This window comes from Polypterus senegalus, chromosome 9 (assembly GCF_016835505.1).
Source record: "Polypterus senegalus isolate Bchr_013 chromosome 9, ASM1683550v1, whole genome shotgun sequence".
Classification (NCBI taxonomy): domain Eukaryota; kingdom Metazoa; phylum Chordata; class Cladistia; order Polypteriformes; family Polypteridae; genus Polypterus; species Polypterus senegalus.
The window spans coordinates 181,177,095-181,201,825 of NC_053162.1; the positions used below are offsets into that span (position 1 = coordinate 181,177,095).

The 24,731-nt window shown below is 42.0% G+C and overlaps 1 protein-coding gene across 3 annotated transcripts in view; it reads left to right on the forward strand.

Moving 5' to 3' along the window:
* Nucleotides 1–24,731, forward strand: part of LOC120536085 (multivesicular body subunit 12B-like) — a 270,910-nt gene that overhangs the window by 26,834 nt on the left and 219,345 nt on the right. Inside the window, exon 1 of one of the 3 annotated variants that reach the window (XM_039764455.1) lies at nt 13,776–14,127. The exons of 1 other annotated variant lie outside the window; for it this stretch is intronic. Coding sequence is in view for 1 of the 2 variants with exons in the window: in XM_039764454.1 (XP_039620388.1) it covers nt 14,320–14,370 (51 nt within the window). In the remaining variant the exon portion in view is untranslated. Of the gene's footprint in view, nt 1–13,775; nt 14,128–14,187; nt 14,371–24,731 lie in introns of those variants that run through there. One more of the 3 variants, XM_039764454.1, reaches the window with a different exon arrangement.

Below are 24,731 nucleotides of genomic sequence, written 5' to 3' on the forward strand. Positions count from 1 at the left end.
TACATTTATAACCTCAGGCAATTGGGTGTAGTAAAAGACAAGCAGGAATTAAGTTACAATTTAACTCTTTTAGGGCGGATGTCGACAGGAGGGGTTGAGGGCGAATGTCGACTAAAGTCGACATCCAGGGATAGAGGGCGATAATCAGCTGTTAATGGCGACAAATCTCACTGTCACGTCACAGGCATTCCCTCTGTGCTTAGAGGAATGCTAGACTCGTTGACTCGGCAACTAATCCTAGCGTCTGCGTGAGTTGTGAAATGTAAACAATGGCAAGATGGCATCGACATGTGACAAGGGAGCGAAGTGAGTGCAGAAAAGAAAACACTCGGCAGACAATGTTTTGCGCATTATCGCGGAGTCGGACTCTGATTTTCCAGAATCGGATTTTATTGACAGTGATCAGGAGATCGAGCAAGAGAGTGAAAAGCCGACATCAGCTGATCAAACACCAGCCGATGCCGCGCCAGCAGATCTGCTGCCAGTTGAGCGCTTCGCGCAGCCGATGCATCTACGGCAAGAGTTAAATAATGTATTATTGATACATTCATAAAATAATAACAATATGCAAAGTACATTTGAATACTGGCGACCATACCACCTGATAAGAGCTGATGTGTAGTGTCAGGTGCCACACAGATTTGTTTGTCTCGAGTTAAGTCCTCATTTATGGTCAGCTTTCTTCACAACAGGCCGCATGCCTGTCTCAATATGGCTGCCGAGTGAGCTGTGCTTTTCATTGTGTTGTCCTTTTCAGTTCATGGTGTGTGAGATACTCCTTCATCAGATGTGTGTGTGAGAGAGGAGCAAAGCAAGCAAATTTAGAGATTTCCTGGCCAACCCCTACAGCCAATAGGGCATCGTGGTACTTAAAGGCTTCTGATACAAGCCAATTCCAAACAGCCATACTTCAGACCAGTGGGGGTGATAGAATACCTTCACACCTGCCACCCCCCCCCCAAAACCATTTGTTAAGGTAAAGCTTGGCAGTTAGGCACCCTGGCTTTCCTGTGGGGGTTGACTGAAAGGGTCCTGCAGAGAATCACTGGCCAAACTGGTTTGAGGCCCTTCACCCCAACCCTGTCGTAAAATTACAAAGAGACCAAGTCCTAAAAGGGGAAAGGTGTCCTTAACCATCAAACCATTGCTGTTATTATCAACCAGTAACGGCGCACTGCTATAACGATAACGTGCAGTGAATCCACTTGACTTGAGCATTCCTTGTCTTCATCCTCTTTCTCTGTACGTTTATCATTCGTTTCTTAAGAGGTTGATGCGCTTGTTGTTTCCTGAGCAGCTCTTCTTTTCACATCCTAGTGGCCCGCTTCTTCTCTTCTTCCGTCGCCACCATTTCCCGTTAAAACTGATTAAGACAGTGTTTATGTTGCAACTACTTAGTACATTTTCTTTAATTTTTCACTTAAGCTGGCACTTAAGTGTTTAATCTGACTCAAGAATGATTAAAGATATGAAGAGCTAGGCGAAGGTGGCAGGGATGAGAACGGCGCCCGTACATATGTGCCACACAGCCGCTCTGCTGCCCGCTGCTGAGAGCTGATTCTACAATAAATGAAAATAAAAATAAAAAGAGTACTAAAAATCATCACCTGAAAGTGGCCAGTAGATGTCACGTAGTATATGTCTACCAAATTTCAGGTCAATCGATCAAACAGTTTGAGAGCTACAGGTGATTTAAAATCTTGGACGGACAAACAGACAGCCAGAGTAGCATATTATTTAAGAAGATAATGTAACTAATATTACATTTGCTTTATCTAAGTTACAGATAAAGACATATAAAATATTTATCAACTTGTATGTAAAATTTCACACCACAACACCCTTTACTTGTGAGTCTGCAATGTGCACTTTGATAACGATGCCTAATTATTTTGGGTTCAGTCGTGGATTTTTTTGGAAGCCCACATACCTCTTTACTGTAGGAGTGCACACGATTTATGACAGAATAAGGTGGTCCTTTAGCAGTTACGTCATGATTTGTCTTTTTAAACTGTGGGGCAGACGGTAGGATTGCCAGAGTCCCTTAAATACGGGCCATGTCCCGTACTGACCTTTCAGGGACACCCAAATGTCCCGTATTTAGTTCATTTTCAAATTTCGTAATAAAATATATTTTACTACCTTCTTACGGTACTTGGTTGTAACCTTATAAGTAGTTATACTTTCTTTTCTCAGGTTCTCTTGATGAAAATAACCCTAATGTAACGCAGAAACAAGTGTTTGCTGCCTGTCTGAAGCTTGTTTAGTTGCTATTGAATGAGGACGCCGACACTTTTACTGTTCTGCTCTCCCGTCGCGCTGCTCTGCAGTTCTGGATCAGCATTGCCACATACGGCATCAACAGAGTGTGTTGTTACTTCTTGTCATGGCCTACTCTTTTTCTAACTTAAAAACTAATCCATCCATCCATCCATCCCAAAATGCCAAACCGTAAGTGTAAATTTTGTGATGAATATTCCAGCGAATGGACATTTACCAAACAAGACAGAAGCTGTTTTGAAGTAAACTGTGATGTATGGAATTGCACTTTCAGTATTGAATATGGCGGGAAGTCTGATATCAAATATACAGTGCATCCGGAAAGTATTCCCAGCGCATCACTTTTTCCACATTTTATGTTACAGCCTTATTCCAAAATGGATTAAATTCATTTTTTTCCTCAGAATTCTACACACAACACCCCATAATGACAACGTGAAAAAAGTTTACTTGAGATTTTTGCAAATTTATTAAAAATAAAAAAACTGAGAAATCACATGTCCATAAGTATTCACAGCCTTTGCCATGAAGCTCATCCTGTTTCCCCTGATCATCCTTGAGATGTTTCTGCAGCTTCATTGGAGTCCACCTGTGGTCAATTCAGTTGACTGGACATGATTTGGAAAGGCACACACCTGTCTATAGAAGGTCCCACAGTTGACAGTTCATGTCAGAGCACAAGCCAAGCATGAAGTCAAAGGAATTGTCTGTAGACCTCCGAGACAGGATTGTCTCAAGGCACAAATCTGAGGAAGGTTACAGAAAAATTTCTGCTGCTTTGAAGGTCCCAATGAGCACAGTGGCCTCCATCATCCGTAAGTGGAAGAAGTTTGAAACCACCAGGACTCTTCCTAGAGCTGGCCGGCCATCTAAACTGAGTGATCAAGGGAGAAGAGCCTTAGTCAGGGAGGTGACCAAGAACTCGATTGTCACTCTGTCAGAGCTCCTGAGGTCCTCTGTGGAGAGAGGAGAACCTTCCAGAAGGACAACCATCTCTGCAGCAATCCACCAATCAGGGCTGTATGGTAGAGTGGCCAGACGGAAGCCACTCCTTAGTAAAAGGCGCATGGCAGCCCGCCTGGAGTTTGCCAAAAGGCACCTGAAGGACTCTCAGACCATGAGAAACAAAATTCTCTGGTCTGATGAGACAAAGATTGAACTCTCTGGTGTGAATGCCAGGCGTCACGTTTGGAGGAAATCAGGCACCGCTCATCACCAGGCCACTACCATCCCTACAGTGAAGCATGGTGGTGGCAGCATCAGGAACTGGGAGACTAGTCAGGATAAAGGGAAAGATGACTGCAGCAATGTACAGAGACATCCTGGATGAGAACCTGCTCCAGAGCGCTCTTGACCTCAGACTGGGGCGACGGCTTATCTTTCAGCAGGACAACGACTCTAAGCACACAGCCAAGATATCAAAGGAGTAGCTTCAGGACAACTCTGTGAATGTCCTTTAGTGGCCCAGACTTGAATCTGATTGAACATCTCTGGAGAGATCTTAAAATGGCTGTGCACCGACGCTTCCCATCCAACCTGATGGAGCTTGAGAGGTGCTGCAAAGAGGAATGGGCGAGACTGGCCAAGGATAGGTGTGCCAAGCTTGTGGCATCACATTCAAAAAGACTTGAGGCTGAAATTGGTGCCAAAGGTGCATCGACAAAGTATTGAGCAAAGGCTGTGAATACTTATGGACATGGGATTTCCCAGTTTTTTTATTTGTAATAAATTTGCAAAAACCTCAAGTAAACTTTTTTCATGTTGTCATTATGGGGTGTTGTGTGTAGAATTCTGAGGAAAAAAATGAATTTAATCCATTTTGGAAAAAGGCTGTAACATAAGAAAATGTGGAAACAGTGATGAAGCGCTGTGAATACTTTCTGGATGCACTGTAGAATAAAGGACCAAATACTCATAAAGGTTTGGGGTGTTTAGCCTCGTATACTGCAACAAAAAGGTCAAACAATTGCAACAAATCATTAAATAAAAAGGGATGGGTGGGCGGACATTTTAAAGAGCCGGACCGGAAATTGAGAACGTGGAATGCTGGGAAGGTGTGGTGGTGGATGGGTAGTAGACGTCATCAGTGAGGGACCAGAGGAGAGAAAGGGACCCGGAAGTGTTGTACTCTTGGGTGTCCGGGTAGGATTATGGCGGTGATGCTTCGTCTTTTCTACAGAGAAAGAGAGAGAGAGGTTAGTACCCAGCTATTGTCCCCTGGCACGACTTGTCGCGATGCGCTTCGGGTCCTTAAGCTGCTCCCTATGTGCCCGTGCGTGACACAAGCAACACATTATGTCTCTTCTTTAACATAATATATTGGTCTGGGTTCGCTTCCCGGGTCATCCCTGTGTGGAGTTTGCATGTTCTCTCCGTGTCTGTGTGGGTTTCCTCCCACAGTCTAAAAGTGAGGTGCATTGGCGATCCTAAATAGTCTCTAGTGTATGCTTGGTGTGTGGGTGTGTGTGTGCCCTGCGATGGGCTGGCATCTGCACCGGTGTCCGTTCCTGCCTTGCACCCTGTGCTGGCTGACATTGGCTCCAGCGGACCCTGTGTTAGGATATAGTGGGCTGGGTAATGACTGACTGACTGACTGATATTGGTCTGGGTTTGTAGGGGGCATGTATAAATTTAATATATATATAGTAATACAGAGAGAGATTTTAAGAAAGTCCCGTATTTCTAATTTTCTAATCTAGCAAAGGGGGGCATCAAAAAATACCGGGTCTTTATCCCAAACATTATGGAGGGCGCTGTACCTACAGCTCCAAATTGTGGTAGATGATATTTTTGGTTGTGGTCGCTGCCCGGTTTTAAACTTTGATCCTTTTTTGGCCTTAAGTGGGCAAAGCACTTTCCATCATAACCAGCGGGTCGGCACTCTTGGCTGGTGTCTTGTGCGGAGTCTTCCCCTGATTTATAGATTAGGCTTTTTATGACACAGTCTAACATTTGATTAGCCCTTTTATAGCTTCTGCACTCTTTCTGGAGGACGAGGATGTGCTAACAAAAGTGCATGAAATCCATTGGAGTATTTACAGCTTGCAGCTCGGGCTCTGCTTGTCTCGTAAACATAATGAATGTTCTTCTTACCTGACTGGAGAACTTCTCCACACTGAATGGCTGCGACGTCATCCTGGACGACCTTCATTGCATCTTCCGTATTTTCTATTCTTTCTCTTGTGGTGTTATATTCAATTTGTTTTTGTTAGGTTAAGAAAATATATTGTACAGTCGTGAACAGAAGGTTAGAGGATGACACAAATATGAATTTTCACAAAGTTTGCTGTCTCAGTTTTTATGATGACAATTTGCATCGACTCCAGAATGTTCTGACGAGCGAGCAGATGAACTGCAATTAATTACAAAGTCCCTCTTTGTCATGAAAATGAACTTCATCACCACAAACCACTGCATGCCAGCCCTGCCACAAAAGGACCTGCTGATGTCATTTCAGGGATCCTCTTGTTATAACACGGGTTACAGTGGTGACAACGACAAGGCTGGAGGTCACCCTGTCACACTGACTGAGTTACAATAGAGAGGTGAAGAAGGCATCAGGGCACCCAAGAAAGTCCAGCAAGCGCCAGGAGCATCTCCTAAAGTGGATTCAGCTGCGGGCACCACCAGGGCACAGCTGGCTCAGGAATGGCAGCAGGCAGGTGGGAGTTAGGCAAAGACTTTTGTAGGATGGCCTGGTGGGTGTCAAGAAGGGTAGCAAAGAAGCCAAGAAAAACATTCGATACAATACAATTTATTTTTGTAGAGCCCAAAATCTCACAAGAAGTGCCACAATGGGCTTTAACAGGCCCTGACTCTTGACAGCCCCCCAGCCTTGACTCTCTAAGAAGACAAGAAAAGACCCTTGCAGGCAAAAAAATGGAAGAAACCTCGGGAAAGGCAGTTCAAAGAGAGACCCCTTTCCAGGTACATTGGGAGTGTAGAGGGTGTCAAACAAAGGGGGTCAATACAATCCAATACACAGAACAGAACACAAGTCATCCTCAAAATAATATAATTGAGGAATAGAAATATTACAAGTACAGAGCAGAATTCAACAGTAGATGACATCACATAAGAGGATTCTGATTTGTCCAGAGTCCTGGAGACCTCGGCCATCAAGCTGCCTCCCCCTATTGGCCATTTCACAGCTGAGTCTGCGCTGGGCCAGCCAGTCCGACGAGAGGACCCCTCTACCTGACGATTCCTGCGATCCTCCATCAGAGATGACTTTACTTTTGGCAGGCAGAACAACTTGGCAGGTGGGCCGTGGCACCAAGTGCCACATTTGAGTACCGAGAAGAGAAACAGAACAGGTGAGGGTTAGTATTCAATTCTAACTATCATGTTACTTATGTTTTAGTGCTAATGACTGACAAAAGAGATGCAGTCTGTGCAGTTAATCAGCAGCTCTAGGCAGGGTGTGCTAAACTGAAGTTGTGAGTCTTCAGCCGGGATTTAAAAGCTGAGACCAAAGGGGCATCTCTTATAGTAGCAGACTGACCACTCCACAGTTTAGGGGGCCCTGTAACTAAAAGCTCGACCTCCCACTGTTATTTTATTAATCCTTGGAATCAAAAGCAGACTGGCATCTTGAGATCTTAATGTGCCCACTGGTTTCTAAGTTCAGACAAGTAAGACAGACCTCGGCCATTTAATGCTTTATATGTTAAAAGGAGGATTTTGAAATCTGCCCTAAACTTAACCGGGGGCCAGTGTAAGGACTTGAGGACTGGAGTTATGTGTTCGTACTTTCTTGTTCTTGTAATAATTCTTGCAGCAGCATTTTAGATTAACTGGAACCTGTATAAAGAACAATTTGAACATCCAGTGAACACCATCAATCCTACTAGAAATAACAAAAACGTCAGGGACAGACTGATTTTCTGGGATTGGACTGCTGAGGACTGCTGGGGTCAAGTCATTGTATCGGACGAATCCCCTTTCTGATTGTATGGAGCATCCGGAAAAAAGAAAAGGTGAGCGGCGCTACCATCAGTCCTGTGACAGGCCAACAGTAAAGCATCCTGGGACCATTCATGCCAGCCAAGGCAGTGGGCTCACTCACAATGCGACCTAAGAACACAGCCAGGATTAAAGAATGGGACCAAAACATCAACCGAGAGCAACGTCTCCCAACCATCCAAGAACAGTTTGGTGACCAACATGATGGAGCACCGGACCATATGGCAAAAGTGACAACTAAGTGGCTCGAGGAACAAAACATCAAAATTTGGGGTCCATGGCCAGGAAAATCTCCAGACCTTTAATCCCATTGAGAACTTGTGGTGAAGAGGCGGGTGGACAAGCAAAAACACAACGATTCTGATTCAGCATGAATGGGCGGCAGCCATCAGCCAGTAATGGGCCCAGAAGTTGATTGACAGCCTGCCAGGGCGAATTGCAGAGGTCTTGAAAAAGAAAGAAGGGCCAACACTGCAAATATGGACTCTGTGCATAAACTTCACGTCATTGTCAATTAAAACCTTTGAAACTTCTGAAATGCTTGTAATTCTACTTCAGTACACCAGAGAAACATCTGACAGAAAGATCTAAAAACACTGAAGCAGCAAACTTTGTGAAAACCAACACTTGTGCATACTGTTAATACAATTTAGGAAGAACAACAGACTGCATCTCCCAGAAATGTCGGCTCTGGCCCATCCCATGGTGGGCCTTTGTGTCCCATCTAGAAGTCCTTCTTCATCTTCATTAACGAGCCGGCACTCCAGTTTCACCACACTGCCCCAGTGGCTGCTAACTCCAGGATTGATCTTCGGAAGTCTAAGTAAAGCTCTGCTGTGTGCTTTGCTTTTGTCAAGAGGCCATTTTACCGGTTATATAAGCCAAGCACTTCTGGTTTAGTTTTCTTTCCTAAATACATATTTAGGAAACTGTTAGTTTTTGATTTGTTTGTGCAACATGGAATCGCAGAATTAGGTGCAGCACAGTGGCGTGGTACGGTTAGCACTGCTTACACCCATTTGTGTGTTTTGACACGTGATGAATTTTATTCTGTATGATGGATCAGCTTCCAGAGTTTTCTTTGATGGCTCAGAAATGAAAGGGGACGACTCTTCTGTATTGTTGTGGAGATCTGCCCTAACAGAGCTGCTTTATAGCGCCCCACTTGTACAGCCTTACCTGCAAGTGGACAGCTACCTCAAGCAAAGAGGCTGACTAGCTTGGCACAAGCAGACCAAATGCTGACGCGACACCTGTGCCAATCACCAAAGCAGGTGCCCGCTCACCACGCTACTTTTAAATAGAGGTGTCCCCCCCCTCAGCAGCTAATCCTTGTGGGAATATGGCAATCACCCACACCGGGTACTCTTCTCACTTACAGTGCCATCTTAACATCCAGGCACAATGGGCAGAGGGGCCCACACTGTTTATGATGCCTGTATATGTTTCTGTTTTGCTATCAAAACAGGGGCCACAGCACACTAATTTGCCCGGGGGCCTATGATGCTGGTAAGACATTCTTATCACTTTACCTTAAATATTTGATCATGGTTCATTCCCATATTTGATATTTTGGTTCAGGTACGCCATAGTTACTGTTAACTGTGTTGTTTTGTATGAGTGTTAGGTAAGTCTGCTTTATAATGTACATCCTTATCTGGATTTAGACAGCTATCTCAAGCAAAGAGACTGACTAGCTTGGCACAAGCAGACCAAATGGTGACGCGACACCTGTGCCAGTCACCAAAGCAGTTGCCCACTCACCATGCTGCTTTTTATTGGAGGTGTACCCCTTCAGCGGCTAATCCTTGTGGGAAAATGGCAATCACCCACACCAGGTACTCTTATCACTTACAGTGCCATCTTAATGTCTGGGCATAATGGGCACTGGCTGGAGTCCCAGGAGCAGAGGTGCCCACACTGTTTCTGATGCCTGTGTATGTTTCTGTTTTACTATCAAAACAGGGGCCCCAGCACACTATTTTGCCCAGGGGCCTATGATGCTGGTAAGATGTTCTTATCACTTTACCTTAAATATATGATCACGGTTCATTCCTATATTTTATATTTTTGTTCACCTACGCCATAGTTACTGTTAACTGTGTTGTATTGTATGAGTGTTAGGTAAGTCTGCTTTATAGCAAAATGCACATGGACAGCGGTCTCAAGAAAAGAAACCTCCTAGCTGTCCGCTGGCACACCAAATGGTGAAGCGAAGCGACACCTGTGCCAATCACCAAAGTAGATGCCCAGTCACTACACTGCTTTTTGTTGGAGGTGTCCCCCCCTCAGCAGCTAATCCTTGTCAAAAAAATGGCAATCACCCACACCGGGTACTCTTATTACTTACAGTGCCATCTTAATGTCTGGGCACAATGGGCACTGGCTGGGGTCCCAGGAGCAGAGGGGCCAACACTGTTTATGATGCCTGTGTATGTTTCTGTTTTACTATCAAAACAGGGGCCCCAGCACACTATTTTGCCCAGGGGCCTATGATGCTGGTAAGATGTTCTTATCACTTTACCTTAAATATATGATCACGGTTCATTCCTATATTTTATATTTTTGTTCACCTACGCCATAGTTACTGTTAACTGTGTTGTTTTGTATGAGTGTTAGGTAAGTCTGCTTTATAGCAAAATGTACAGACTTACCTGCACATGGACAGCTGTCTCAAGAAAAGAAACCTCCTAGCTGTCCGCTGGCACACCAAATGGTGAAGCGAAGCGACACCTGTGCCAATCACCAAAGTAGATGCCCAGTCACTACACTGCTTTTTGTTGGAGGTGTCCCCCCCTCAGCAGCTAATCCTTGTAAAAATATGGCAATCACCCACACCGGGTACTCTTATTACTTACAGTGCCATCTTAATGTCTGGGCACAATGGGCACTGGCTGGGGTCCCAGGAGCAGAGGGGCCAACACTGTTTATGATGCCTGTGTATGTTTTTGTTTTGCTATCTATGATGCTGGTAAGACGTTCTTATCACTTTACCTTGAATATATGATCATGAATCATTCCTATGTTTGATATTTTCGTTCACCTACACCATAGTTATTGTTAACTGTGTTGTTTTATATGAATGTTAGGTAAGTCTGCTTTATAGTGCCCCCAACCCATGTACAGCCTTACCTGCATGTGGACAGCTGTCTCAAGCAAAGAGACCTCCTAGCTTTCCACTGGCAGACCAAAAGGCGAAGCGACACCAGTGCCAATCACCAAAACTGGAGGTTCTCGATGTGAAGTAAAACTTCAAAATGTGTGTGTGAAATTTACCCTTAACAAGTTCCCAGCTGTGTCTTCATGTTCTTGGTGAACTCATTTTAAAGTCTCTGCTTCGATCCACTGGACTAATTCCCTTCACAATTTCAAACACTTCAATCAAGTCTCCTCTTCATCTCCTGTAAAGGCTCCGCTCTTTTAATCTTTCTTCATAACTCATCCTCTGTAACCCCTGAATCAGCCTAGTCGCTCTTCTCTGGACCTTTTCTTGTGCTATGTCCTTTTTGTAGCGTGGAGACCCAAACTGCACCCAGGACTCCAGATGAGGCCTCACCAGTGTGTTATAAAGCTTGAGCAGAACCTCCTGTGACTTGTACTCCATACATCAAGGCGCTATATAACCTGACAGTCTGTTAGTCTTTTTAATGGCTTCTGAACACTGACGGGAAGTCGATACCTTAGAGTCCACTGCAACTCCTAAATCCTTCATATAAGGTGGAATCTAAATTTTCAGTCCTCTCCTTGTGTATTCAAACCTAACATTTTGACTTCCTATAAGTAATTCTTTACATTTACTGACATTAAATTTCATCTGCCACAAATCTGCCCAAGTCTGTCTGCTGTCCAAGTCCTTGGGTCGGGTGATGTACAACCTTCTCATTTTTGCTGAAGACACCTATTGGTTTAATCTTTATCATTAAGGATAGATAGATAGATAGATAGATAGATAGATAGATAGATAGATAGATAGATAGATAGATAGATAGATAGATAGATAGATAGATAGATAGATAATGAAGTAAAACAATGTGTTTGTGGGTGTTTATAAGTAAAATAGAGGCTGAACCCCCCTCCCCCAAGAATCGTGTCCTCCTGTAAAAGTAGATATCAGGTCAAGTGCACATGAATGCACAACTGATTACATCAACTTCTGTATGGACATTGTAGTTCCAGTAAGAACAGTATGCTGCTATGCTAACAACAAGTCATGGATTACAAGTGACATCAAGGGCCTTTTGAACCAGAAGAAAAGGGCTTTTAAAGGTGGTGATCAGCATGAGCTGAAGTGCGTGCAGAAGGAACTCCGAGTCCAGCTCAGGGCGGCAAAAGAGCAGTACAGGAGAAAGCTGGAGCAGAAGTTGCAGAACAACAGTATGAAGGAAGTGTGGGATGGGATGAAGATTATCACTGGCTGCAGCTCGAAGCGGGGTGCCGCCATCGAGACAGACGTGGAGAGAGCAAACCAAATGAACAACTTTTTTAATAGGTTTGATCACAGTAACCCACTCTCACCTCGGAGTACTGCATCCTCCAACCATCCTTCTGCTGATACCAGCATAGGTGAGACATCCCCACCCACAATTACAGCAGCCCAGGTGAGCAGAGAGCTGAAAAGACTTTGTGCCAGCAAAGCAGAAGGTCCAGATGGAGTAACACCATGACTGCTGAAGGCCTGTGCGTTGGAGCTGGGGTGTCCTCTACAGCGCATCTTCAACCTGAGCCTGGAACAGGGGAGAGTCCCAAGGCTTTGGAAAACATCTTGTATCACTCCTGTCCCAAAGGTATCACGTCCTAGTGAGCTGAATGACTTCCGGCCTGTTGCTCTGACGTCACATCTGATGAAGACCATGGAGCGGCTGCTGCTTCACCACCTGAGGCCACAGGTCCGCCACGCCCTCGACCCTCTGCAGTTCGCATACCAGGAGAAGGTGGGAGCGGAGGATGCCATCATCTATATGCTTCATCGATCCCTCTCCCACCTGGACAGAGGCAGTGGTGCTGTAAGAATTATGTTTTTGGACTTCTCTAGCGCCTTCAACACCATCCAACCTCTGCTCCTTAGGGATAAGCTGACTGAGATGGGAGTAGATTCACACCTTGTGGCATGGATTGTGGACTATCTTACAGACAGACCTCAATATGTGCGTCTTGGGAACTGCAGGTCTGACATTGTGTGCAGCAATACAGGGACTTTCTCCGGTCCTGTTCAATCTATATACATCAGACTTCCAATATGACTCGGAGTCCTGCCACGTGCAAAAGTTCGCTGATGACACTGCTATTGTGGGCTGCATCAGGAGTGGGCAGGAGGAGGAGTACAGAAAGTTAATCAAAGACTTTGTTAAATGGTGCGACTCAAACCACTTACACCTTAACACCAGCAAGACCAAGGAGCTGGTGGTGGATTTTAGGAGGCCTAGGCCCCTCATGGACCCTGTGATCATCAGAGGTGACTGTGTGCAGAGGGTGCAGACCTATAAATATCTGGGAGTGCAGCTGGATGACAAATTGGACTGGACTGCCAATACTGATGCTCTATGTAAGAAAGGTCAGAGCAGACTATACTTTCTGAGAAGGTTGGCATCCTTCAACATCTGCAGTAAGATGCTGCAGATGTTCTACCAGATGGTTGTGGCGAGTGCCCTCTTCTATGCGGTGGTGTGCTGGGGTGGCAGCATAAAGATGAAAGACGCCTCACGCCTGGACAAACTTGTTAAGAAGGCAGGCTTCATTGTAGGATTAAAGTTGGACAGTTTAACATCTGTGGCAGAGCGACGGGCACTAAGCAAACTCCTGTCAATCATGAAGAATCCACTGCATCCACTTAACAGGATCATCTCCAGGCAGAGGAGTAGCTTCAGTGACAGACTTTTGTCACTGTCCTGTTCCACTGACAGACTGAGGAGATCGTTCCTCCCCCACACTATGCGACTCTTCAATTCCACCCGGGAGTAAATGCTAACATTCATTTTATTTTAATTCTTTTCATTTTTATTATTATTTAATTTAATATTGTTTCTTTGTATCAGTATACTGCTGCTGGATTATGTGAATTTCCCCTTGGGATTAATAAAGTATCTATCTATCTATCTATCTATCTCTATCTAAGTCAAACTGTCTATGATATGTGGTGTTTTTGTCGCACCAGCGAGTCAGGAGATATCACACAGTAAAACTATTCACAATTCAAACAATATCTAATGAGACCTGAGCAGAGGAAAAAGTTACCCATGTTCCCCCATCTATTTGTGTTTGCACAGATACTCTCAAAACGCCAGGTTTCCTAAACCCTCGATATAAATAAAGCTTTTGACAAACATGTCCAATTTACTATTATCTTTAAACCGTTAAAATGTTATCATTTTTAAAATACTAAGGAGAAAGAAAACCTTTCAAGAGTGACCGAGACTCGAAATCTCTCCAAGTGCCTGAGCTCGCAAGACTTAGTCAAAAAAGCGCGTGCACGGAACGGAACGCTAGCGCACGCGCTCTCTAGGCCGCCAGTGTCTCCCGCCTCTCTCGCAGCGCGCACCGCGCACCGCAGAGTGGCGGCAGTTCCCTGTTTGCAAGCCAGGGGTCCCTCCTCGTAACTGGAAAAGAGGAGGCAATACAAGAGGAGCTTTTTTTTTTGCAGTTGTTAATGGTTTCCTAAAAAGAAAAAAAAAATACAACCACCGCCACCTCAAAAACCAAGAAAACCGAGCGCAGTCATCCTGAGCCGGCATGTTAAACGTACGTCGGTGAACGTGGGTGAGAGAGGAGAAGAGCCAAACTCGAAGACCACAAAACAAAACTCTTAACAGCCGCATAGTCATTATAATAACACATAACACCGGCCGAACTTGTTGTGGGTGAAAACTAAATGGTAGACTACCACTGGTAAGAAACCTATGATGAGTTACTGCTTTCCCTGCTGTCGCCTCCTTGCTCCTGTAGCGCGGTCTGGCTGCTGCTCCTAATCTTCGGTCGTCCTCTCAGCTCGCTTCTCCGCGCTCCGGCCTCTAGGCGAGTCCGAGGCTGCTGCTGCTGTTACCGCCGCCGCCGCTGCTTCTCCTCCGCTGCGCTTTGGCAATGAAAAGCTGCTTTTGTCTCGGAAGGAAGGACGAGGTGCCGCGATTAACAGTTAAGTTTTGTTGAAAGAAAAAATAAAAACATTACAATAATTCAGTAAGAAAACATTAATCTGGGAGAAAAGTGGGTCTGTAGGAACCGTTAGTGGTGTAGAGCAGGCCGGGCAGTCAGATGTAGGCATTGTTCGCTATTGATGTACAGTTGTTATTTATTAGGTTTTTTGGGGTTCCCATCGGGTTTAAATTGTTTTCTCGGCACATATTTAAAAGGCTTCACGTTGAAGTATTTGGGCCGGCCCATGTTCGTGTGTGTGCAAATAAACAGGGTAGGGTGCCCAAAATTAGTCCTGTCACAAAGAAGGGAATCCTTGGGGATCTTCTGCCTTCAGTAATGAGGTCACTGAAAGGATTGTCATCAACTCCTCCTTACCTTACACTGTCCTTTGTGTGTGTGTGCGTGCGCCTGCCTAATATAAACGGTATGTCAGACACAGTGACAGTGACAACTTGTGTTTAAGCTTTTAAAGATGGTATGGCCCTCAGACATTTACTGTACATTAAACTAAGTGAGCCCTTCAGAATGATTCTCCTCAACAGTCGCATGACTGCTCATGAATTCTCCAATGTGAAAGTTCATCATGGAGAGGCTCCCAGACCTTGGACAGTCAGCAGTGTGCTAGGCATCGGTGACAACGCTTCTTGTTTTCATCAGTGAAGCTGGGAGAGGCTCCAGCTGCCCCACAACCCAACCCTGGATAAGAGGGTTAGGAAAATGGACGGATAAGTCAGTATATCTGTGATATCCCATACTGCTCTTGTTTCTTTTCACACAAATGTTTCATAGCTTCTGCCCATGAATCAGTCAGTCAGTCAGTTTGTCTGTCACTTGATGCTTAGCTGATTAGATCATTCGGATTGCAGGTGACGTCTGTGGATGCATCTTAAGTGTTTCCATCCCTGGATCTTTTTTCTTAAAGATCACATTTGCATTTTGCTGGGATGCGTTGAGTGATTCCTCATTTTCCTCTCCAGCTGTCATACACCACACGTCTTATTTATTTCTTTTTTCCGTTGTGTGTTTGGCTCTTTTTTTTAAACTTGTTGTTTCTGCTTTAAAAGATGAAGTAAGTTTACAGTACTCGGGGCACAACTTTATAATAATACCTGACCATCGCAATGAATTCATATTGTGTTGTGTTTTTTACTTTCTTGTGTACGAAGTAAAGGAAAAGTATTGGAATCGTCCAAAAATCTCGACATTTTAGATCTCCCTGAGTCCGAAAATACCATATTTAGAATTGTGTGTGTGTTTGTATGTAAAGACGATAACCTGAGTACGCTTTCACTTAGATCAGGCAAATTTTGCATTCAAGTATTTGGTACAAAACGTAGATTTCTGTTAACTTTTGGGCTATTTTCGTTAGCCGGAAGTGGTACTTTACTTTTTTTTTTTTTCATGCAGCTGCAGAGTTTGCTTTTATTCAACTTTACTTTTATAATAATTGTTCAATATATTATTAATTTGATTGGATTTTGTTGTTGATAGTTCTTTAATGTGCATAATATAAAAATATAATCATTCTCTTGTGGTTTACTCCTCAAATATCCATCCCAATATCCAAGTATACGAGAAAATCGAGGGGAGAACACTCACAATTTATTTTTTAAATTGTTGTTTCTGCTTTAAAACATGAAGAAAGTCTACACTACTCTTTATAATAATACCTGACCATCTCAATGAATTCATGTTGTGTTGTGTTTTTTTCTTTATTGTGTACAAAGTATAGGGAAAGTATTGTAATTGTCCAAAAATGCGAAGTCGAGATTTTGCTGAATCTCCACGCTTTAGACCTCACTGAGCCCAAAAGTACCATTTTTGGAATTCTGTCTGTGTTTGTGTGTAAACACGATAACTTGAGTACGCTCTCACTTGGGCCAACCATATTTTGCATACAGGTATTCGATACAAAGGGTAGATTTCTATCAACTTTTGGGCTATTTTCGTTAACCAGAAGTGGTACTTTACCTTTTATTCATGCAGTTGCTGATTTATTCAACTTTACTTTTGCAATAATTGTTCAGTATATTATTAATTTGGTTTGATTTGTTGTTGATGGTTCTTTAATGTACATAATATAAAAATATAATCATTCTCTTGTGGTTTACTCCTCAAATATCCATCCCCATATCTGAGCATACGAGAAAATCGAGGGGAGAGCACTCACAATTTATTTTTTAAGTTGTTTCCGCTTTAAAACATGAAGAAAGTCTACACTACTCTTTATAATAATACCTGACCATCTCAATGAATTCATGTTGTGTTGTGTTTTTTTTCTTACTTGTGTAAAAAGTATAGGGAAATTATTGTAATTGTCCAAAAATTCGATGTCTAGACTTTGATGAATCTCCACGTTTTAGACCTCCAGAGTCTGAGAATACCATTTGTGGAATTCTGTCTGTGTGTAAACACGATAACTTGAGTACACTCTCACTTGGGCCAACCAAATTTTGCATACAGGTATTCGATACAAAGGGTAGATTTCTATCAAATTTTGGGCTATTTTTGTTAACCAGAAGTGGTACTTTACCTTTTATTCATGCAGCTGCTGATTTATTTAACTTTACTTTTACAATAATTGCTCAGTATATTATTAATTTGATTTGAATTGTTGTTGATGGTGGTTCTTTAATGTACATAATTTTAAAAATATAATCATTCTCTTGTGGTTTACTCCTCAAATATACATCCCCATATAGATAGATAAATAGATAGATATATACTTTATTAATCCCAAGGGGAAATTCACATAATCCAGCAGCAGTATACTAATAAAGAACAATATTAAATTAAATAGTAATAAAAATGCATGTAAAAGCAGAAGTATCTAAGTATACGAGAAAGTCGAGGGGAGACCACTGCCGATTTTTTTTAAAATTGATGTTTCTGCTTTAAACGGTGAAGTAAGTCTACACTGCTCTAGGCAAAACTTTATTAATACTTGACCATCTCAATGAATTTATATTTTTTTGTGTTTTTTACTTTCTTGTATACAAATTATAGGGAAAGTATTGCAATTGTCTAAAAATTCGATGTCGAGATTTTGGTGAATCTCCACGCTTTAGACCTCCCCGAGTCCAAAAGTACCATTTTTGGAATTCTGTCTGTGTTTGTTTGTGTGTAAACACGATAACTTGATTACGCTCTCACTTGGGCCAACCAAATTTTGCATACAGGTATTCGATACAAAGGTTAGATTTCTATCAAATTTTGGGCTATTTTCGTTAACCAGAAGTGGTACTTTACCTTTTATTCATGCAGCTGCTGATTTATTTAACTTTACTTTTACAATAATTGTTCAGTATATTATAAATTTGGTTTGATTTGTTGTTGATGGTTCTTTGAGGTACATAATATAAAAATATAATCATTCTCTTTGTGGTTTACTCCTCAAATATCCATCCCCATATTTGAGTATTCGAGAAAATCGAGGGGAGAACACTCCCAATTTTTTTTTTTTTTAATTGTTGTTTCTGCTTTAAAAGATGAATTAAGTCTACACTACTTAAGATGAATTAAGTCTACACTACTCTGGGCAAAACTTTTTTAATAACTGACCATCTGAATGAATTTGTATTGTTTTGTGCTTTTTTAGCAGGAGATCTGAATCAGATGCAGTTATTGGCCTCCTGTGTTCTTGTTTTGGTGTCATCCTAGCCCCTTTACTTGGCTTATGGTTTCTTAGAAATAAAGTTAAAGAAGACAAAGGCTGAATTAACGTAGGCCGCCCTAATACAGGATGTAATGTGATGTAGAAATGGAATGATTCACTTCGTGAGGTATGGGAACATAAACGAGAAGAGTTGCGTCAAATGATTGAAATATTAAAATGTGTTGTTGCCTAATTTCCCCTCTGCAGACAAATACAGTCATGTGAAAACATTAGGACACCCTTTGAAAGCATGTGGTTTTTGTAACATTTTTAATAAATGGTTATTTCATCTCCGTTTCAACAATACAGAGAGATTAAAGTAATCCAACTAAACAAAGAAAACTGAAGAAAAGTCTTTTCAAGATCTTCTGTAAATGTCATTCTACAAAAATGCCTATTCTAACTGAGGAAAAGATAGGACACCCTTGCCCCTAATAGCGAGTGTTACCTCCTTTGGCTGAAATAACTGCAGTGAGACGGTTCTTGTAGCCATCTACCAGTCTTCGACATCGGTCTGAGGAAATTTTACCCCACTCCTCAATGCAGAACTTTTTCAGCTGTGAGATGTTTGAGGGGTTTCTTGCACGTACAGCCCTTTTCAAGTCACCCCACAGCATCTCAATGGGATTCAAATCTGGACTTTGACTTGGCCATTCCAGGACTCTCCATTTCTTCTTTTCAGCCAATCTTTGGTTGATTTACTAGTATGTTTTGGGTCATTGTCATGTTGCATGGTCCAGTTCCGCTTCAGCTTTAATTTTCTAACTGATGGTCTCACATGTTCTTCAAGCACCTTCTGATACACAGTAGAATTCATCGTGGATTCTATGATGGTGAGCTGACCAGGTCCTGCTGCAGCAAAGCAGCCCCAAACCATGACACTTCCACCTCCATGCTTCACAGTTGGTATGAGGTTCTTTTCTTGGAATGCTGTGTTTGGTTTACGCCAAACATGTCCTCTGCTGTTGTGTCCAAATAATTCAATTTTGGACTCATCTGTCCAAAGAACATTATTCCAGAAGTCCTGGTCTTTGTCAACTTTATCTCTGGCAAATGTCAGTCTGGCCTCGATGTTTCTCTTGGAAAGCAAAGGTTTCCTCCTTGCACACCTCCCATGCAAGTTAAACTTGTACAGTCTCTTTCTGATTGTAGAGGCATGTACTTCTACATCAACAGTAGCCAGAGCCTGCTGTAGTTCTCGAGATGACACTTTAGGGTTTTGGAGACCTCTTTTAGCATCTTGCGGTCTGCTCTTGGGGTGAACTTGCTGGGGCGACCAGTCCTGGGCATGTTGGCAGTTGTTTTGAAAGCCCTCCACTTGTAGACTATCTTCCGGACAGTGGAATGGCTGATTTCAAAATCTTTTGAGATCTTTTAAATCCCTTCCCAGACTCATAGGCTGCTACAATCTTTTCTGAAGTCCTCTGACAGCTCTTTTGTTCTCACCATGGTGCTCACTCTCACTTCAACAGTCAGGAGCACACCAAACTAAATGTCTGAGGTTTAAATAGGGCAAGCCTCATTCAACATGCAGAGTAACGATCTACTAATTATGTGCACCTGGTGTGATATACCTGTGTGAGATCTGAGCCAATTTAAGAGGGAATACATGTGAGGGTGTCCTATCTTTTCCTCAGTTAGAATAGGCATTTTGTAGAATGACATTTACAGAAGATCTTGAAAAGACTTTTCTTCAGTTTTCTTTGTTTAGTTGGATTACTTTAATCTCTGTATTGTTGAAACGGAGATGAAATAACCATTTATTAAAAATGTTACAAAAACCACATGCTTTCAAAGGGTGTCCTAATGTTTTCACATGACTGTAAGTCCCATCTAAGAGCGCTTCAGTTTAAATGGTTCATGTCTACAGAGTCTCAATTGTAATGGACACTTGTCATATTACACCATCTGGTAGGGGTCCACGGAGGGCTAGATCCCTAGTAAAGAATCCAAAATAGCATCCTGTTCATATCACTGATTTTGCAAGTCCTCTAGAATGATACCCAACATGCTTATGTTTGAAACTGGTCATTTGACACCCTCTGGTGGAAGTCCAGAGTGGGTTAGATCCCTAGTAAAGGATCAAAAATCAGAAATAATGTCATATTCGTGTCGCTGACCATGAAGTAGTCTAAAACGATACCCCACATGCTTATGTTTGAAATTCTGTAGGGTGCTAGATTCTTGGTAAGGGATTCAAAATAACATTATGTTCATAATCACTGACCTTCAAATAGTCTTAAAGAATGGCCGCATTCTTATGTTTTAACATCTGGCGTTTTTCACCCTCATGAGTTCTTACAGGGCTCAGCTTTTAGTCAAAAATTTGTCATATTTGTAGTCACTGACCTTAATTTAATAGTCTTAAAAGACATCCACTATTCTAATGTGGGAAATGTGGCAGTCTTATAGAAGTGGCTCTTAGAGGTCTAGGACCACCAAAGTGTGATCATAAGGCATGGAATGACCCCCGCATGCCTGCATTATTGATCCGTGGGCCCTATGGAATCCATTTTTGATTTTCACCATTTTTGTTTTTTTTTTTTCTTCTCTACTGTAAGTAGCAACTGCTACAACAAAACAAACAATAATGAGATGGCACTTTACATTCCTTTTGATGAAACGGCACACTAGCACAACTGAACTTTATTTTGCAGTTCCATTTTTCAGGCAGGAGTCCAGAATCTCCATGATGCTGTATGCTGAGACCGTAGTAGGACAGACAGAAGTGCCCTCCAGAATTGTAAGAGCTGTCACTAGTTTGATGCGTACCCCTGAGATGAAGGTTTACTTTACTTTTAGAAAAAAGAAAGAGTGACCCGCTTTTAAGGGCTCGTTGCATTTGAGGAGACGCCTGCTCGTAGGGGCAAAGTTTATAACGGAGGAGTCAAATGTGGACCCTGCGTGCCTCGTCGCCATGAGGCAAAACATTTATTAAATCCAGAAACATCGTTGTTAATTTTTAAAAGGGAACCCGTTAACAACCAGTGCCCGTTCACTAGTAATGTTTTTCTAAGGGAAAGACTGTTAATACCGGATAAATACCTGTATAATTTAATCGGTTAAATGATTCACAGTAAATACATCACGTACAATTAGAGCTGGTAAAAATTACCGTACAGCCAAACCTTTACCCACCTGTCTCTGTGTTGAGAACACGGTGGTCTCGGCTATCAGTGCTTTCATCTACTACAACATATATTTTCTTGCCACGAATCTTTTGAAGAATGGCGTCCATATGTTGTTCAAAGACACGGGGCAAATGAGTTTCATGAAGACTGCTCTCATTTTCTGGCAGCGTGCTTACTTGTTTACAAAGAAAGGACGCATCTTCGTCATTTTTTTTGAGCGGTATGTCTGACTCACATGGACACAAACTGGTATCTTGCATTTGACAATTTTGTTGTTTCCTCTGTTGTTACCTGAAGGGGAACACTTTTTGATCTTAATTTCTCCTTGTTTTTGGGATGGGTTTTAGATTTGATGTGGTCATTGAAAGTATCTTTTTGTGTCCAGTCTATGTATGGTATGCTGGCAAAACTTGCAGAAAAGTTGTTGTCCGGATTCGTAAAAGTCGCCGGAGTATTGTTGTGCCTTCAATTTTGCAGTTAAGCTCGTGTTTCTTAGTTTTTTCGATGTAGTTGGGGTATCTGATACTGATCGCTTCGACATTTCTGTCTCGTGCAGCTGGCTAATTCGTGTGCCTTTAACATACACAAAACACGCGCAGAAACATAGAGGGATGACTGGATTTCTACGAAGAATTGTGTTCGCTTCAAAGACGAAAAATTAGAAAATAGTATCTGAATGATAGAACTACAGATTATTCAGTCATTTAATTTATTGGGAAGTTTTGTAACAGTCACCACTTCAGTCTCTAAATTCTGCACATTTCCGTTTTTAAGCGTTCATTCCGTGATTCTGTCCGTGATTTCCGCATCGCTGAGACCATAGGGCCCAACGGTCGTCGTTTTTTTTTTTGAATCCCTAAGGTCCGTTGATGTGGAATGCACAACTTTTAAGTCCTTGTTTTCATTTTTGCTAAAGACGCCAAGTGGTTTGCTCTTCACCATAAGAGTGTAATTTCCCGCATAAAATATAGTTCCAAAATGGTCTAAAAAATAGTATTTTTTTTTAAACATTTTATTGAATGAATTAAAATCAAATACCACTCCATACAAGTAAGTCAAGGTTAACAAAACTAGGTTTAAAAGAGAGCTAGGCCAACCAAGTAAAACTTTAATAGTAGAAAAAATAAATACATAAATAAAAAATGAATAGAATAAAAAGAGGGGAGAGAATCTGCTTCTTCAATGTAAATGCTTATTCTAAAATGTTATTGATCATGTCCTGCCAGGATTTGAAAACGTTTTAGTGAGAATTTTATATATAAGAATTTTTCCAATTTCAAATAATATACAACATCAGTTACCCACTGATGTAAAAGAGGTGAGTTAGAATTCTTCCAGTTGCGAGAGATAAGCCAAAGTGCTAAAAGTGAAGTAAAGGCAATTACAGTTTGTCCTTCTCCACTTTAAGCCCCTCTGTGAGCCCACCAAACACAGCTTTTAATGGATTAGGAGGGACTGTGACCCCCCAGGCTCTCTGAAAGGCATTTAAAGACTTTGGTCCAGAGTGTTAATTTGGTGGAGGCCCAAAACATGTGGTCCAGTGAGGCTGGAGCTCGATTGCAACGTTCGCAGGTTGGCTCTCGCCCTGGAAACATTTTGGACAACTTTAAACATTAGAACACTCTAGACGAGAACAGGCCATTCAGTCCAACAAAGCTCGCCAGTCCTCTTCCAAAAAAACATCAAGTCGAGTTTTGAAAGTCCCTAAAGTCTTACTGTCTACCACACTACTTGGTCGCTTATTCCAAGTGTCTGTCGTTCTTTGTGTAAAGAAAAACGTCCTTGTTTTGTTTGTGCGAAATTTCCCCTTCACAAGTTTCCAACTGTGTCCCCGTGTTCTTGATGAACTCATTTTAAAATACCAGTCTCGATCCACTGCACTAATTCCCTTCATCATTTTAAACTCTTCAATCAGGTCACCTCTTAATCTTCTTTTGTTTAAACTGTAAAGGCTCAGCTCTTTTAATTTTGACTCACCCCCTGTAGCCCTGGACTCCGCCTAGTCGCTCTTCTCTGGACCTTCTGTTGTGCTGCTATGTCCTTTTTGTAGCCTGGAGACCCAAACTGCACACAGGACTCCAGATGAGCACTTTGGCTCATCTCTCGCAACTGGAAGAATTCTAACTCACCTCTTTTACGTCATTTGGTAACTGATGTTGTATATTATTTGAAACAGGAAAAATTCTTGTATATAAAATTCTCACTAAGAGGATCTGCACAAAACGTTTTCAAATCCTGGCAGGACATGATCAATAACATTTTAGAATAAGCATTTACATTGAGGAAGTGGATTCTCTCCCCTCTTTTTATTCTATTAATTTTTTATTTATGTATTTATTTTTTCTACTATTAAAGTTTTACTCGGTTGGCCTAGCTCTCTTTCTCATGGGTGGGAGTTGATCTCTTTCAAACCTAGTTTTGTTAACCTTGACTTACTTGTATGGAGTGGTATTTGATTTTAATTCATTCAATAAAATGTTTTTTTAAAAAAATACTATTTTTTAGACCATTTTGGAATTATATTTTATGCGGGAAATTACACTCTTATGGTGAAGAGCAAACCACTTGGCGTCTTTAGCAAAAATGAAAACAAGGACTTAAAAGTTGTGCATTCCACATCAACGGACCTTAGGGATTCAATTAAAAAAAAAAAAACAAAAAACGGCGATCGTTGTGCCCTATGGTCTCAGCGATGCGGAAATCACGGACAGAATCACGGAATGAACGCTTAAAAACGGAAATGTGCAGAATTTAGAGACTGAAGTGGTGACTGTTACAACACCAGTGTGTTATACAGGTTGAGCAGAACCTCCTGTGACTCGTACTGCACACATCAAGGCGCTATATAACCTGACATTCGGTTAGCCTTCTTAATGGTTTCTGAACACTGTTGGGAAGTCGATAGCTTAGAGTCCACTGTGACTCCTAAATCCTTCTCGTAAGATGGACTCTCGATTTTCTGACCGCCCATTGTGTATTCAGACCTCACATTTTCACTTCCTATGTGTAATTCTTTACATTTACTGACATTAAATTTCATCGTCCACAAATCTGCCCAAGCCAGTCTGCTGTCCCAGTCCCTCTGTGATGATATAATGGATTCCAAATTATCTGCTAATCCACCTGTCTTGGTATCATCTGCAAACTTAACCAGCTTGTTCCTTATATTCCTCTCTAACTCATTTATATATATTAAAAATAGCAGACGGATGCGCTTAATATATAATTGTAAATTGAATAACTGTATGCTTAAAGCCCATTGCGGCACTTCTTATGCGATTTTGGGCTATACAAAAATAAATTGTATTGTATATGGGGCTCGAGTGAATTCTGTGCATTGCGACCTTCCACTCCTTTTCTGAGATGCTGAGTGAGAGATCCTTTTCCCACTGTACTCTGGGATCTTTGAAAGGGAGGGACTGTAAAATGTTTTAATGTATTACGGAGATGCTGTCTGAGTCCTCACGACTGGTCAATATTTCTTCCAGGATAGAGGTATGTGGGAAGTGAGGAAAATTGGGCAGGTTTTGTTTAACAAAGTTTCTAATTTGGAGGTAGTAATGTGTAATTGC